Source organism: Gadus morhua, chromosome 6 (assembly GCF_902167405.1).
Source record: "Gadus morhua chromosome 6, gadMor3.0, whole genome shotgun sequence".
Lineage (NCBI taxonomy): Eukaryota > Metazoa > Chordata > Actinopteri > Gadiformes > Gadidae > Gadus > Gadus morhua.
The window spans coordinates 18,231,935-18,248,456 of NC_044053.1; the positions used below are offsets into that span (position 1 = coordinate 18,231,935).

Consider the following 16,522-nt stretch of genomic DNA (forward strand, 5'->3'; position numbering starts at 1 on the left):
TCCGCAACATGGGAAGCTGCCTTCCAGCATACCCTAGCAAGACGCCACAGTGGTGCTGACCGGTGAGTGAAGAGCAGCTTCAGTATGATTGTCTGCACTGCGTGGTTTGGTGCTGTCAGAGAACAAGAACAATCCAGTCAGTTTTCAGGTTAATTAACCCACCCACACCTTGTTCTTGCTCTTCCGCACGATAAGAACAACAAAGTAGCTTTGACACATTTTATCGGTAATGAAGCCAAGTGAGACCTAGTTTAACCTTTTACTGCTCAGACAGATCTCCGTCCCCAGACTTGCATCTCTCTCTCTGCTGCTGTTCACAACAAGTGACGGCATGTTGTGGTGTTAAAAGCTTAGCAGTGGCAAGCTGAACACACTGATATAACGATCCAATCACATTACTTCTTACGAAAGGCGTCTCGTCATCCAAGCACAGTGACTTATATCAGAAGACAGTGTCATAGCATCATATGGGAAGTACTTACAGGTGTGGGAAAATCAGTGAAACAGGAAATACCTTAAACCTTTATAACTTATAAGGCAGTAAAGTAAATTTACGGGGCTGTCAATTGCTGAGCATTTGATGCCGTTTTATTAAATGGTTCTGACGTCTTGCTTTAAGCTTTAAAGTGGTTTCCCTAGGAAACTGGAACAACTAGGAAAAGGTAGTTTAATGGGCTTCCAAAATGATGTGAGATGATGATGGTAATGATGTAACCATGGCACACCAGTCGCTCCATTGCACACACCCCAGTCAGGTCACAGCAGCAGTGAAACACCGGCTCTCTGACCGCACAGCGCCACACCGCCAGCCCGAATCCGGCAACTCCTCCATCTGCTGAAAACAAATGACTTCAGCCATTCGGAACAGTGTTGAAAGTGAGGTTTACTCAGAGGTCGTCTGTCACTCTGTTAACAGACACGTTAATGTCAATATTTTGATGAATACATATTCATTCTGAATACTTCCATAAGGACGTGAAACTGTGGTTGTGTCGGGCTGGGCCCACGTTATCAGGCTCCATGCAGAGACAGAATGAACACCCAAGCACACTGTTCTCCTGGTGTCTTTAATATAGGTCCACAATAGAAGGAACTCCTGGGTCTAATTCTATGCTAATTACTTTGTCTTTTGTTCTGCGCTTACATGATCAACAAGTACTGTGTGTTTCATTGTTTTGCACTTATATGTTCCACCCACGATTGGGTGAAGACAAAAAGGAAATCAGTTTTTCCTACCATAATTACCGGCTTCGCTAATTGTTTTCCTGTTGAGGAAGGCATCACAGTTATCTAAGCGACTGCACACAGAAAAGTAATTGTTCTTCACATTGTGGCCCATACGTTATGCCATATGCAAATCTATAATATAGTTAAATATATATAAAATTCATCACTACTGTCAGCCTGCTTGTGAAATACTATATCTGTTGCTTTATATCCTGATTAATTTTCCAGATTTAATTTGCTAATTATTTCTTAATTAGCATTATGTTCACTCAAAAACAGGTGATTTATTTTAATTAAATATAATTTTCTGCTCACCAAACATACCTGCAACTGACTAAGAAGTTCATGGTTTGCCTCATCGCTGAATCCGAGCGTAGAATCCGAGATAAAGTCAGACAAAACATGAGAAGAAGGTGATAAAAGAAGAACCGAACGCCATGCATGGTTAGGCCAGTTGCCGTTTCCGCTGCAATACGTTTGAAGTGCCCTGAAATAAAGCATATGTGTGGAATCCACAAGGCCCCTCGGCTGAAAGCGACCTGCCAAGACCAGAGGACCGAGAGGAACGCATGCAGAGCAAGGGAAAGATAAAGCTGCGTTTCACGCGAAACAATTTGACTTGAAAAGATAATGCCCGCCCTTATTTGCTGCTGAGGCTGACCTGAAAAGCAATGGATTGATCACACCGACAATCCGCAGAGAGGAAGATGTGAGAGCCATGGTAATGAGGACACTTGTGAGGGCTTGGTTTGAGGATATTCATCCTTTGTAATCATATACGATTACAAATCGTATATATATGATTATATTCATCTCCTTATGATATATGTAAATCAGCTTTCTATTTTAGATTGGCTCCAAGATACATATTTGCTGTATTCGTTAAAGCATTTAAAATATTTTCCCACTGGGCTTCCTACACTCTAAAGGATGTTTGAGGCAAGAAATAGACAATACAGTTGCTAAATTGTGATTCCTGGTTCGGATGTATAATTATTCTAGAATGCTTTGTTATATTTGAATAATTTTGTCTCAGGTGATCACTATCGTTACCACGAAAGTATGACACACATCACTGTGATGTGTAACTTCCACAGCCTCATTGCAATCGAGAACATATGCTATTGATATCTACAAATATATTTGACATGCCTATGTTGAATATGTCCCTCTTAATGCATGCATATGTTCACATGTTGTATTATGTATACTGGGTGTGCCGCTAACCACCTTCTGGATGCTAATATATGCATATGGATATGGTTATGTGTTATTCTGTGATGTTATAGGTGTCCCCTTTCCCACCATCTGGATCGTTCAGAAAATAAAGAAAAAAGCCAACGCAATACTAGGCGTATTGTGTTGGCTTTTTTGTTTATTTTCTGAACATAATCGAAGAACAAAGGACTCATTAGTCTAAGAACACATTATGGGCACAGTTATTATTGGCCCAAGAGGCCACTATGACCCGATGTGTTTCTGAGCTCTGCTCGCTCCACTCCGGTCATTTCTCCCAAGGATCCTACTGAAACCAGATAATGGCTTCCGGGGCACTGGTAATTCACAAGATAAATGTCAGACAGTATTCCCACTGGCAGTGCTGATCTGCACAACTCTGATGAGGTTTGGCCCAAAACTTTTTTTCCAACCAAGTGGTTTTGTAATGTCTTACACATTGGTGGTTAAACCGATTGTTAGGTCTGACACATAGACGGCTTCCTTCTGATTGAAGTCAATTGAAGAGGACAAATTAGTAAACTGGAAAAGGCCATTTTATTGAATATAGGGTAGCCAAATATTTTTTGTCATATTGTTGAAATACTCATATTGTTGAAACGGCAATTAATAAATAAAATGCTGTCAAATAGCTAAAAAAGAAAGGTCTAAATCTGGTATCTGCGGCAATCACAGGCCTGTTATAAGCCTTTCCTGTCAATTCAGCCCGAATGAAGCGATTGGATGTCCTACCTGTCTATCTACCTACCTGGCTACCTGCGCGCACTCTGTCTGTTCACTAGGCAAGGAAGACCTATTGCTAAAGCGAGTATGGTAGTCATGCATTATGGGGGAGGGTCTTTGTGGGAGGCCTGAAGGGAGGGCTGGGATTTTCTCTGTTGTAAACTCTCATAATCTAGTTTGCCAACCTCACTTACCTACGGAGCTTTATTACATTTTTAAACAATTTAAAATAAGTTTTAAAACCACTGCAACCTGAAGAAAACAATATGCACAATAAGCCTACAGCAATCCAATGAAACCATTTTCATTGGTGACCTTTCGCGATGGTCAAATCAGGGCAGGTCTTTAAGTGTCATTTGTTGAATTTTTCAAGGAAGGAACACTCTAAGCCCTCGTCAATGGTCTTCTTATAGTTTATCAGTATTTATTATAAAAGTATTTTTACATTAATAGATTTTGTGTTTCATATATTCTTTACTTAATGATAATGATTTTCTTTAAAAGTTTTATCTGCTCTTCCTTGATCATTATAAAAGGATAACCTTTGATTAAAATTCCAGTATTTGGTGAAAAGTATTTATGGAAATGTCCGCCTGCATATTTTCTAAATGTGCCCATTTTCCAGCAGCTTGATGAATCTTACACCTACCCCACAGAGTTGAGGAAGTCGTAGCAGCAGGAGTTGATGATAGTTCATCAATCGAACTATAAAACATTATTTCCCCCAAGAGAAGCTCAGCAGAGGCTTTCAATTCCTTTCCATTGTATTCAGATTGGCTCTTTGTTTGCAGGTTTTTTTTAAGGTATTTGATCTCATGAATAATGCATTAGATGGAACATGTTCTGGATGAAAAAAAGAATGTATTCAAAGATTTTTATATAACTTCAAATCTTTAATCACAATTGTCTTCTCTTCAAGGCATCAGAACAAAACAAGATATTGCACAAAAACACAAACTTTATATATCAAGGCCTGCAGAGTGTAATTGATTAATGTACGATTCAACTAAATACTTTTTTTGGAAGGGTAGAAAACTTAGAAATTTTACTTTACAAACTTTACAAATTTCCATTACAAGCTTGATCAGTAGATACGCTCCTTTGAAAACAACATTAGAAAGAGCAAGGACCGCATTTAGTGTGTCGTTGTTGCTCCTTAGAGTACTGTTAATGAATAGAATGACAATAATGAGGGTGATAAAGATGTTGCAAATACCGTGGGATTCATGATAATTATGACCATGAGGGTGGAACATTTCATTTGGAAATTGCAATGCGCTTCAATGAATGCGGGGCAGCAAAGTGGACCAAATAACTGAGGATAAAATACAAGCCATGTCCCCAATGGATACAGGTTACACTGGGAATTACCTCAAGTAGTAAACATTTGATTTCCTAACGGTATGGTTGAGAATGAAGTGTGCATACACAAAACTGGAACGGGAAGTTTTATAATACCTTTTGGAAATTTCACCTTTTGAGTGCAGGTCAAATTTGTCACACTTTGAACTGAACGGAAGTTGAGTGCTTTAGCACAAATGCTAAACCAATATATGCATTGGATTTTAATGGCCTGTAACGCTGTGCCTATATATGAAGTCAAAGATTCAGGATCTGGGTTGCTAACCGTTATCATAGATTTGCTTTTGGGTGATAACCTCAAGGGTTCTCAAAATGTTATCTCATCGTTGTAAATCATCTCTCGGGGATACCTTGGGGAGGGAGGTGCCACGATCAGGAACACAGAGAAAGGAAGGCCAGCTTTTCAGCTGATATTGAATGCTGGTGTATAGCCTCTTTCGGTAACCATCCAAAAGCTTGTGACCCTAAGGGAGAGTTGGGACTGTAGAAGGGCCGGGACAGCAACACGCATTTTCCGGGTCATTGATTACCGATGCAACACTTACATTTCTGTAGCCACTTGACCTCACAATCCTCCTCTTACCTCCACGAGGAGATATACATGTTCACACTGTGGCCTACTGGGAATAAAGTATTTATGTAATCCATAAAACTGAGGTACTCTAACTTATTCTCACTGTTCTTTAAAGGATATAAAATCTCACTTGTCACTCTTGAAACCGTTAAGCCTTATTGGAGAAGCAATCATAATGACACATTTTCAAAGCACGTCTGCTGTCTGTTGATATTTGGCAAGAAGAGATGCCAAATCTTCACCCTAGCTTACACGCCCGTCTGCAGCTGTTTGCCAACGTTGGCCATTGTGAGCCCTCCTGTTATCTCTGACTACTCCCAAATAGGGAGTCTGTCATCACAAAAAAAGCAAGGAAGGCAGAGTATCCCCCTCTATGATATTGTTCCATATTTGTTGAATAAAAGGCATAGAAGATATAAAAGAAAATACCCATTATCGATGGTTAAATTACCCTTTAATAGTTCTACCAAAAGGTAAAAGCCTTGGCTCATAAGGCGCTGAGCCAACAGGTGAGTGAGTGAATAACTCAGATTCCTGCAAATGGACTTACTCAGGATAATGAAAGAAATGGTTCACAGTACAGACCACAAAATTGCATTTAAAACAAGCCTGCTTCAAGTGATTATGCAAATGAAAAATGGGGGTTAATCTAATCAATCTTGAATTCTGAATTAATGATTACGCCTTCCAGAAAGATAAGCTTCCATCCACACTCAATGTTGATGACAATAATTATAGCAGTCTTAATATCTGCTAACTATTGTGTAAAAAATTGAATTACGAGCACATTGTTCAATCAGTCTCTCGTCAATCAGTTGAACATATTAAGGATATAATAAGGACTGATGTGAGGGAACTGTCAATTGGGTTTAATTGTCCAACCAATTCAATCCAGTAAAATAGAGCAATAAGTTTAACCTTCAGCTTCGATGTTTAGAGGATGTTGTAGAGGATGAGCTCTTTATGTATTGCTTTGGTATTGGACATCTGCATGTCCAATACCATATAACTCTTATATTCACTCAACAAATACTTGGAAATACACACTGTGTGTTTAGAAACAAGGCCTCCCCATACACACACAAAAGCCTTTTCAAAGAGATTAACTTTATCAGAAATATGTATGTTTTCTTATATCATTCGGAAGTTCGATTACCAACTGCCACATTTTAGAAATAGACCTCGAAGGGGGTTAGACTAAATTAATAAACATTATGCTGGCAATATGAGCTAATTAGGAAGTGAGTCATTTTAGAGATTCCAACTTTGGAATTCTATCAATTTCAATTTGACAGTTGGCATACGGTGTCACTGACCTGTTTAACTGTGAATGTTCTCATCTAAAGGTGTAATTCCCTCCTAAATTATTGGGAAGCCTCTATCCTAAAACCAAACTTGGTAACTGCGCCAAATATAACTTTGGCAACTTAACCTACCTATTATTGAAAGATTTCATCAGATAGCTCATGTTGTGTAAACATGTGGAGGCGTATTCAACGGCAAAGCTCATTGCTCTGCAAATATTTGCTGCCAATATTTTTGAGCAAGGCCAAGAACTCCAAATGTATTAGGGGTGTCTTAACTGTTCATCCGAAACAGTGGGAGTCATTGAGTCAGCTTGAATTTATATATTTAGTCTGGGTCTAAATTAAAACCGATGTTATAATCCAATATTCTGTGAATAAATAAAATTGTCATAAAATGAGTGTTGCAACTCAGATTTCAGTACAGCCATTTCAAATAGTTCAGCAGTAGAAGTTTTTAAGTCAAATAGTGGACCAGAAATTACTATGTTTACACGTATATATGATCTGATGCTTCTGATATATAAAGGCACAGGATTGCACTCTCAAAATACAATGTCCCAAGATCAAAACAATAATCTTTTCCAAAATGCCTTTTGGATGTCAGATAAACAGAAGATCTGACAAAGACAAAGAAAGACATGCAAGTAGGCCTTCGATTGGAGCATTCAGATGCATACAGAATGTCTTACAATCAAGATGACAAAACATCACTGTTCAAGATGAGGTGAAATGTGGCAGGATGAACGATGTACATGTCGCTGTTGAACTCCCTGGGATATAAAAATTGCCATCTAACTTGTCGTTCAGGAATCGTTCAAGAATTGTAGGCATAGAGCGGAGAAAAGGCCTCTCTGTCTGCAAGTATGCAGTGTTTTGTCAGCCCGTGTGGCAGGTTTGGTTTGGGGTTCATCATAACCTTCATCATAACGGATCCAATTATGCTCTAGCTGGAAAACCTGCTATGGTGTCTGTATGAGAGCAACACATGATGGCTGAGTGGGTGAGGTGTGTAGGCAAGTCTGAGGATGGTGCAGCAGAGCAGATGAGAGCAGAGCTGAGGACGAGCTTCGCGCAAACACACAGTCCCCTCGTTGCTTCTGTCACAGCCTGGAGCAGGGAATGGGGAATGGGGAGGGGACAGAAACAACATAAGTTTCAGTGTTCTTAGCACGCACCCCTGAGGCACACCTGTTCAGGAATGGGAGATGAGCGAGGGCAGTCATCGTGGGTGTACAAGCACACTGCATTAAAAACACATACTGATACCGACACACACAACACCGTATCAAAAATATACAATTACATCAATTGTACTTGGATTTTTGATGACCAAACACTAGATTCTCTCAGGTTTGACACTAGTGGCATGTATATGTCTTTACTTAAAGGGACCACGACATTCTATTTCCATCGGCTTTGAAGGTGTGAAGGGAAGTTCAGTGTTATGTGTAATTACAATATAAATTAATTTATCTGAATTGCACCGTTGAGACCGTATCACCCAGATGGAACATTTATTTTGGGACGTACAGTTCAAACTGTGAAACGGTGTGGGTGTGCCAAGTGGACATCAGGCAGAACACCATCAGGGGCTTTGAAGAGGGTTCAACACTCTCCATCTAATTTTCACCCTTTAATAACCAGGCAGAGAGAGAGAGAGAGAGAGAGAGAGAGAGAGAGAGAGAGAGAGAGAGAGAGAGAGAGTGTATCGCTTGGAGTTCCCAAATTAATTATTTTGTAATAATGCACTCCTAATGTAAATACTCATTGGACCTCCCCACTAGGACACATTTTATTGGCTAACTTGATGTCAACATGCAAGCTGAGGGTTGGGGTCAGCTTCGGATGTGGACTATATTGAGCCAACAAGCCATCTCAAGGCAGAAGTATAGAGAAAAGCATGCTTTTGTTTTTGTTAATGCCGGACATAAATTTCCAGTGTTTCGTTTACCCGCCATTATCTAAATCAGCCTCACAAAGCGAAAGCTCAGACAGTAATAATAAATGGCTATCTAAATTGAATGAACCAAAAAGATCTGCAGAAAGGCTTTTGATCAAGCTGTTGCCCTCCCCCCCCCCCCCCCCCCCCGCTTTGTCATTTGAATGATGAATTGTAAACATAACCAATTAAGCCACGGGAGAAATGGCATAAGGATGATAATGATCCTGATTTATTATTCACCAGCAATAACGGCTTGAATGATTGAATGAAGGGCGTTCAGAATACAGAGTGCTGAAGTCAGTGCTTGCCTCTAATCATAAACAGATAAATAGATAAATAAATAAAGGAAGAATAAGTCACAGTCAACTCTCATTGAACATATGCCGTCTACTCCTTTGTGGGACCTTTCTTCCCTTAACTATTTAGTTGGTTCTAGTATGAAATGGTTGAAGCGACGATCGCTTTCAAAACTTTACACAAGGCCTCCTCAAAAGTCTGGTGATCAACCTTCTGCTTGGAGTGGGGGAGGTGAACAGCTGGCCACAGCAGCAGTGGGAGGACAGAGATATATAGCTAATAGAGGAGGCACTGCCTCGGCACTGTGTATTCTGCTGTCCTGGCCGCACACTTCTCTCCTTCCCCAGACGGTGAGTCACAGGATTTATTTGCAACAACAGGTAAACACACACACCCATGGCCCACACACCCCCCACCACACCCCCCGCTTTTGTACTGCTGCACGCACACACAAACACAGACATGCAAAGGCACGCACACTGGACACGTGCACATGCACATTAAAAATCACGCAGACCAACACACACACACACACACACACACACACACACACACACACACACACACACACACACACACACACACACACCAACACACACACAGAGGATACACATGTATTCACACATATACTCAAGTCAACATCGTATGCATATAGTAGATAATGTGTCAGATGTTTGGAACAAAGTGATACCAACAATGTGATATGCTGCTCGGAGTCACAGCTTGGTTTCCCTTTTTTCATATTTATTTTTCAAGTGTTTTTTGTTCTCATGATTCTCATCCCTGGTGACACAACGTAGAAACACAGAGCTGCGGCTAATATTTTAAATGATACGGCATCATTTGTAACAAAATATGTTGCCAGAATAGAGATAGGCTGTTGTGCCAAACACAAAGCTTTGTCTAATGATAAGTTCTAAATGACATGTATCATGTTTGGTTACCGCTCAGAATTTCAAGCATTATTTTAGGACTGCGATATTCCTTTCTCAAAATTATTTTGTTTAGAACTGACATACTGACAACACCAACATAAACATGAATTGATCCCATTTTATAAAGCGTTTTTCGGCATATTTTAATTCTAAAGATAAATTAGAAGATAATAATATGTGTGTACATTTATTTCCGAGGGTATTAAACTTCTACACTTCCGTTTTTGTAATTGTTGGTTGATAGATTATCAGTTTTTCTGCTTGTCTCACAAAATGTTCAAACAAAGAACGGAAACATGGAAAAGGGAAAGATAGGATAAAACAAAGGACAAACAAAAGAAAAGAAAACAGAAAAAGTCCAAAATGAAAAACATTTATTTTTATTTTTCATACACTTTGCTGATGATGAGTGCAAATAAGAGAGCTTGTGATAAAAATTTAGCCGCCACTAAACCAGGAATCTATAAGGCATCATTAAATACAAGCTAAGTCCTCAGCTGATACTCAATGCAATACAAGAACTAAGTCAGTCAAAAGGAAAAACAAGAAAGCCTCGAAGCGACCGCAGTTCAACAGGGAAAAATTATCCAAATTAACAACAATAACAGAAATAAGTGACAACCAAAAGCACAACACTATACATGTACATTCAAAATAAAGATGTCAAGCTTCACACAGAATATTTTCTAAATACTGCAAGAAAACATGGTCTACAATATCATACGTACACTTGGCACTGAAGTTAGGTCTTTAAATGGTGTTCCACTCGAATGTGCACAGGTCCTTATGCCTTCACAGGCACCGTCATATTTACACGCTGATAAATACACGGCAACATTCATTTTTCGGATAGAAAGGCGTTGAAAACTTTGAGCAAAGCCTAATGTAGAACTTTATTTGATTTTGCCTCCGTACACGGCCAACAGACAACAGCTCATCAACATTAAAAATCTTCTCATATACCTTTTCATAGACTATAGTGTTAACGGATAATTTTTTTCCCATAATATAACAATCAAATCCTTCATATTCAATGTCATGCACGTAAAAGTTTGAAATAGTACAAATATAAATGATTCCCTTACAATATTGGAATTCCAGCAAATTGAAAAAGACAGGTTTACTCTAAAAATACAGCCGCGGTTTGTTTTCAATGCAGATATGTGTGTGTGTGTGTGCGTGTGCGTGTGCGTGTGTGTGTGCGTGTGTGTGTGTGTGTGTGTGTGTGTGTGTGTGTGAGTGTGTGTGTGTGTTTGTGTGTGTGTGTGTGTGTGTGTGTATGTGTGTGTGTGTGTGTGTGTGTGTATTTGTGTGTGAAGTGTGTGTGTGTGTGTGTGTGTGTGTGTGTGTGTGTGTGTGTGTGTGTGTGTGTGTGTGTGTGTGTGTGTGTGTGTGTGTATGTGTGTGTGTGTGTGTGTGTATATGCATGTGTATCGTCTTGTGGAAAATGGACTATGTTTCACGATAGGATTGTCTACACTCCTATATCAGTCTCTATGGTTAGAGTGATCAGAAAAGTGTTTTTACATGACCATGGCTTGAAATCCATGTCTATACTCATCTGTCAAACATATGGTTTATGTAAGCTATATAACAATTTATAGAGATACTGTATATCGCAAAAAATAGACACATATCCCAGGATAGTATATAGAATTTATGAAATGTTTTTTTATCGTTTCAGAAAATTAAAGGGGACACTTTAGGTAGGATACAAATGTACCTTGATAATTTCATTTTCTAAACCATAATTAAATGTATGATTTGAATGAATACATCGTCTTTGAGGTTATGTTGGAGCATTTGTCAATCAATGATAAAACTTCAAGTTTAGAATAGGAACAGTTCAACGATGAGCTTCCAGCGGTGTTGTACCAGAAGCCAAAAGAGATGATGGGCATCTCTTGGTAATGCAAGAACAGGCCAAAGCCTCTTTGGATGTAATCCAAAATCCAAGACTTGATTATTTCAACAAAACTAACAGACAATTACAGCAGGGCTTGTTTAAAGCAGCTCTTTTATAGTACAATGGCCTTTATTTACACTATTATGAAGATAACTTTGGACAAAAGAAGGTAGAAAGAGATATTTGTAGATTTAATGTTATGTCTATTAACTATCAGTCGGGTTCGGGGACTATCACTTGACATTCAGTCCCCAGTCGCCCTAAATAATAATAGTTTAGCCCGGATTTAGACAGGTATTTCAGATAACACAACATAGTCATTACATAAGCATACATTAGCTTGTCAGGTCTGTTCCGCTGAAAAACGATATGTCCTTTGCTGCCAATAAAACCGTCTAGTTGTGTTACTTTATACCTGATTTAGGCTCATTGTTATATTAGAAAATTTGTCAAGCCCTCACAGTCAAAGCCATAACTTCATGTGCAAATGACTCATGATTTGTAGATTTGTAGTGTTTAGTGTTTCTGGCTTATTTTTTTCCTCCAAATCATTAAAACAATTGGTTTGGGTAGTGGGTTAGGGTTAGGGTTAGTTATGACGAGAGATTTCCACAGCTCATTATTCTTGATTTATATAGACACATGAAGGACGGTTGTGATGGAAAACCTATTTGTTCCTATTGAATAATTTAAGCTTTTTTTTCTTCAGGTTGTTTTATCTAGCCCATCTGTTAACTATCGAGTTCCCCTTAGTTGTTAACCTTTTACCTGAGGAAAACCGATCACAAGGAAGAAGTGACCCGCTTATCTATACAATAACTACTATTCTGTTTTTTTGATTTTATTTGCATTTAAAAGCCTCATCTGTCCTAATCCATCATAAAGTAATCATAAAGGAAGACATGGTGAGGTCATATTTGCAGGTTTTTCTTTAATTCCCCTGCATCGTTTTAGCTTGACTAGAATGTCTTACTTCATAAGCATGGACAGCGATGTCTTAGCAGTTCGAGCTTTTTGACGATTTAGTGGTGAAAAAAAACAAAGAATTTTGCCAAGCCTTGAGCTTGAATTGAAAGCATGGAGTAGTTTGTCTCAGACTGATTTGGGGTTAGTTGTGCAACACATATCCCTGCCATAGCCCTACCGCAACAACCAAACCGTATAGGACTACCATCAAAACCAAACCAGAAAACCAAACCAAAAACAATATAAAAACACAAATAAGACATGTCTGTTTTTTTATAATATACAGCAAAAATATTGGTTTTCTATTGTTTTTTTTCATTTATTTATCTCTTAAGCCTCCTGTTTGCTGCAATTATCTCTGCAATAATTTCCAGTGGGGGTTCAGTCGGGTCCCCTTCTCTTGGGTTCCCTGTTAGACAACAGATATAGGTTCAGTCTGAACTCACAGAGCAGCCAAAGTTATGGCAAGTAGCAAAAGAGTAGGCCAATGTTGGGCTGGTTCCCAAGGCTGTTATCTTAATGCCGACATTCACAAGCCACGATTAAAGCACAGGCCGCTTGGAGGAAAGCCTGGGGTATCGCTGTATCTTGACCCCTACCTCGGGAACTGAGAGGAGGTCGTCACATTCAAGGTATAAGTGGGCATTTGTCGCGTTTTGTAGCGTTTGAGACAAACATGCCATTTGGACACAACCGTGCCGTTCGATGAGATGGCACACAGAATTAATGAGGACGTTTGGACGAATAAAAACACACAAATGATGGACCACAACAACAGGCATTCCACAAACAACCAAAACAAAACACAACCGAAAATAAGTCCCTCCATTTGTTCTCAGACACAGTGATATGAAGAGTGATGACAAAGAAAACACACCAAACAAGAATACATGAAGAAAATATCATTCATATTAAATCCTCATGAAAGGACAAAGGACACCACCCTACGATTATGATGTGAAATGTAAAAATGTCCCGAATGCTTTTTGAAACAGGTTGTGCCGTCAGTGTGCCCCCACCACACGCATGAATATGCCCGGGGACGGTTCCCCCAGTGGGCGAATGGGTGCCCTCTTTAGGTGGCAGGCTCTACATTTAGGATGCGTGTCGCAGCAGATTGTTTTGTTGTTGTTGTTGTTGTTGTTGTTGTTGTTGTTTTAAGTCTGTGTCCCTATAGCTCATTTGACATACTCAGCTGACTTCCAGAAGTGGCCTGGATGGGATAGACGCCGGTTCCGCTTTGGCAGCTTCTCCAGTAGGTCGACCAGCTTGGAGAAGCTGGGCCGCTCCTCCTGCTGGGACGCCCAGCAGAGGAGCACGATGTCCTGGGAGGGACACAGACACACAGGGCGGTCAAACGCCTTCAGCTGCTTCAGACCCTCAGTGACCATGATCATCATAAGGAAACGGTGAAATTATACTGACGATAATGATGGCAAGAAGAAGATGAAGAACAAGAATCACGATCAAAATAACAATGCTAATCATAAGAATGATGATGATGATAACTATTATTATAATAAATTAGAATTGTTGCTTTTCTTACCTCTATCTTAAATGTTGATTATGATGATTATTGTGATGAGGACGATGATGATGGCGATGACCATGATTAAGACAAGTTTGTACTTATACTGGTAAAAACAAAATGTTTCTGTCTTGTCCTCAGACTTGCTGACAGAACAATGAAAACTAATGTTTTTCAGTTCATAATTTCACGCGATGGACAGATGAATGGGACTTTATAATGATGTTCCAATTTGGCATCCCAGTCCTCTCACATACAAACAACTTTCAGTGATTGTACAGAGGAAGAGTGAAGAGGTGACAATGCCAGAGCCCTTACTGAGATCTCTTTTCCCATGCCGATCTGGGTGAGGTTGGGCTTCTGGCCGGTGCCGACCTGCCACATGATCACCTCCGCAGGCTGACTCTTGTAAGGCCACTCCCGTGCATGCAGCTCGTACCAAATAGTGCTGCGAAGACGAGGAAAGCAGCGGGTCAGTGCCAGGGACGGCAGTTATAGCACAGCCTTGGAGAGACAGACGTGTATCACTATGATGAGTCTTCACATGTGCATGCGTAAACACACATATGCACGCGTCCAAATGCCTGTACAACATGCGGGCACATAAACCTGCATGCATTCATGCGCGCGCACACACACACACACACACACACACACACACACACACACACACACACACACACACACACACACACACACACACACACACACACACACACACACACACACACACATGCATGCAGACACATGCGCACGAACACTGAAAGACACACGCACATGCAAGAACACACACATGCTGACAAACACACACACACACACACATAATTCTTTGGACGCACAGTCCAATGAATATACAGCATAGTCCCAATTATGTGTTTAACAAGTGCAACAACAATGCAGTTACAAAAGATCAGCTTTACTATAGAGCAAATATACATTATAGTCCCATACATCAAAAGCCATGAAGCTCTTGAACTCTGTTTTAAAATTAACTTAACTGTTAATTATTCCCAAGAATCTATTAATAGAAACAATGATGAGGAAGCCAGACGACGCGGTACCTCCTAACCTTTGCTTCGTTAAAACAGGTCATTCTTCCCCTTGTTGTTTCTTTATGTCAAGGTTGACTGTGATAAAAATAGCTCCTTTTGTCAGGAATGGAAAAAATACAGGGATGACTGTTGATGAATATGTAAAACAGCCCTGGGTGTCACCTCTGGCTAGCGCAAGGGCTAGCAGAGCAGCTGGACATTGTGCACCAGTGCTGCGCTCAGCCCTTCAGAAGGATACGGTGACGAAGAGCTCCATATGGGGGGACCATCTGAACACGCAATTGTGTTAGGAGGCAACAGAGCAGGATCCAGGCCAGCAAATGATTCGTTAATGGCAGCGAAAGGAGGAACACTGGCCTTGGGGCGTTTTCATGAACTCAGGACAGGGCTGAAAATGGGAATCGCACAGAGACTGGAAAAAAATATATGGATGTCGTCGCAGCATCCATGATGACCCAAGACCAGGGTGTAGCCATTTCTGGGATTTTTTTGCCACCAGCAACAGAAGCAATCCATATTTAGCATTGAGAGTGGGATTTGCATGCCCAATCTATGGTCAAACTACATGCTAGTCTCTTCCGTGAACCAACTAAGGACCGTTAGAGGAACTACATGCTAGTCTCTACCATAAGCCAACTAAAGACCGTTCGAGGAACGACATGCTGGTCTCTAGCTGTACAAACTAAAGACGTTTAAGGAACTACATGCTTGTCTCTACCGTAAACCACCTAAAGGCCGTAAGACGTACTAAATGCTAGTCTCGAACCATCTAAAGGCTATTAGAGGACCAAAATGGTAGTCCCTGCCATGGACCACCTAAAGGCCGTGAGAGGAACTACATGCTATTCCCTCCTGCGTGAGATTTTCTCAAACAGAAGGTCATGGCTGCCACTTTCAAGAGGCGAAAACTAAACTACAAATCAAATAGATCTGAGGGAGAGCTGTTTCATTCCATTGACCAATAAGATAATTGGTTAGCTCATGTGGCCTACAACCATCATGTAGATATACTACAAGACTACTGTTGTTGTTCCCCCCCACCTCTGCACCTGCAGTAACTTCATGAAGTGCACAAACATAAAGATCCAAGAGGGATCCTTCAGCCTTTCTGTTCCTCAAGGAGGCAGAGTGTGTAGCGCCTCCCTGTGGTGGGCAGTAAATGCCCACATCTGAGGCGGAGGGGGACCTCTCAGCCAACGGACGCTTACGGACTCACTGATACCACAAAGCCTTCAGGGGGGATGAGGGACAGCACTCACCCAAAAGCAAAGACATCCGACTGTTTAGAAAAGGGCAGCTTGTCTTCCTCTGTGTCAGGCGAGAGCTGACAGATGATTTCCGGGGCCAGGTGACACAACCAACCGCTGGGGATCCTCAGCTTGTCCTCACGTCTGCTGCTCCATGGAGAGAAGGTCAGCGTTAACACACATGAAGGAGCCACCATGTCTTACGGCATAGTTAGATTTT

General features: G+C 40.5%; 1 protein-coding gene across 5 annotated transcripts in view; it reads right to left on the minus strand.

Moving 5' to 3' along the window:
* Positions 1-4,064: 4,064 nt before the first annotated feature.
* ksr2 (kinase suppressor of ras 2) overlaps positions 4,065-16,522 on the minus strand; it is an 88,210-nt gene continuing 75,752 nt past the window's right edge. For 4 of the 5 annotated variants that reach the window (XM_030359207.1, XM_030359206.1, XM_030359205.1 and 1 more), the window contains exons 19-21: positions 16,315-16,449; positions 14,322-14,451; positions 10,967-13,800 (exon numbers count right to left, since the gene is read on the minus strand). In XM_030359207.1, coding sequence (XP_030215067.1) covers positions 13,654-13,800; positions 14,322-14,451; positions 16,315-16,449 — 412 coding nt within the window. In that variant the 3' untranslated portion in view covers positions 10,967-13,653. Of the gene's footprint in view, positions 7,537-10,966; positions 13,801-14,321; positions 14,452-16,314; positions 16,450-16,522 lie in introns of those variants that run through there. The other variant, XM_030359204.1, reaches the window with a different exon arrangement.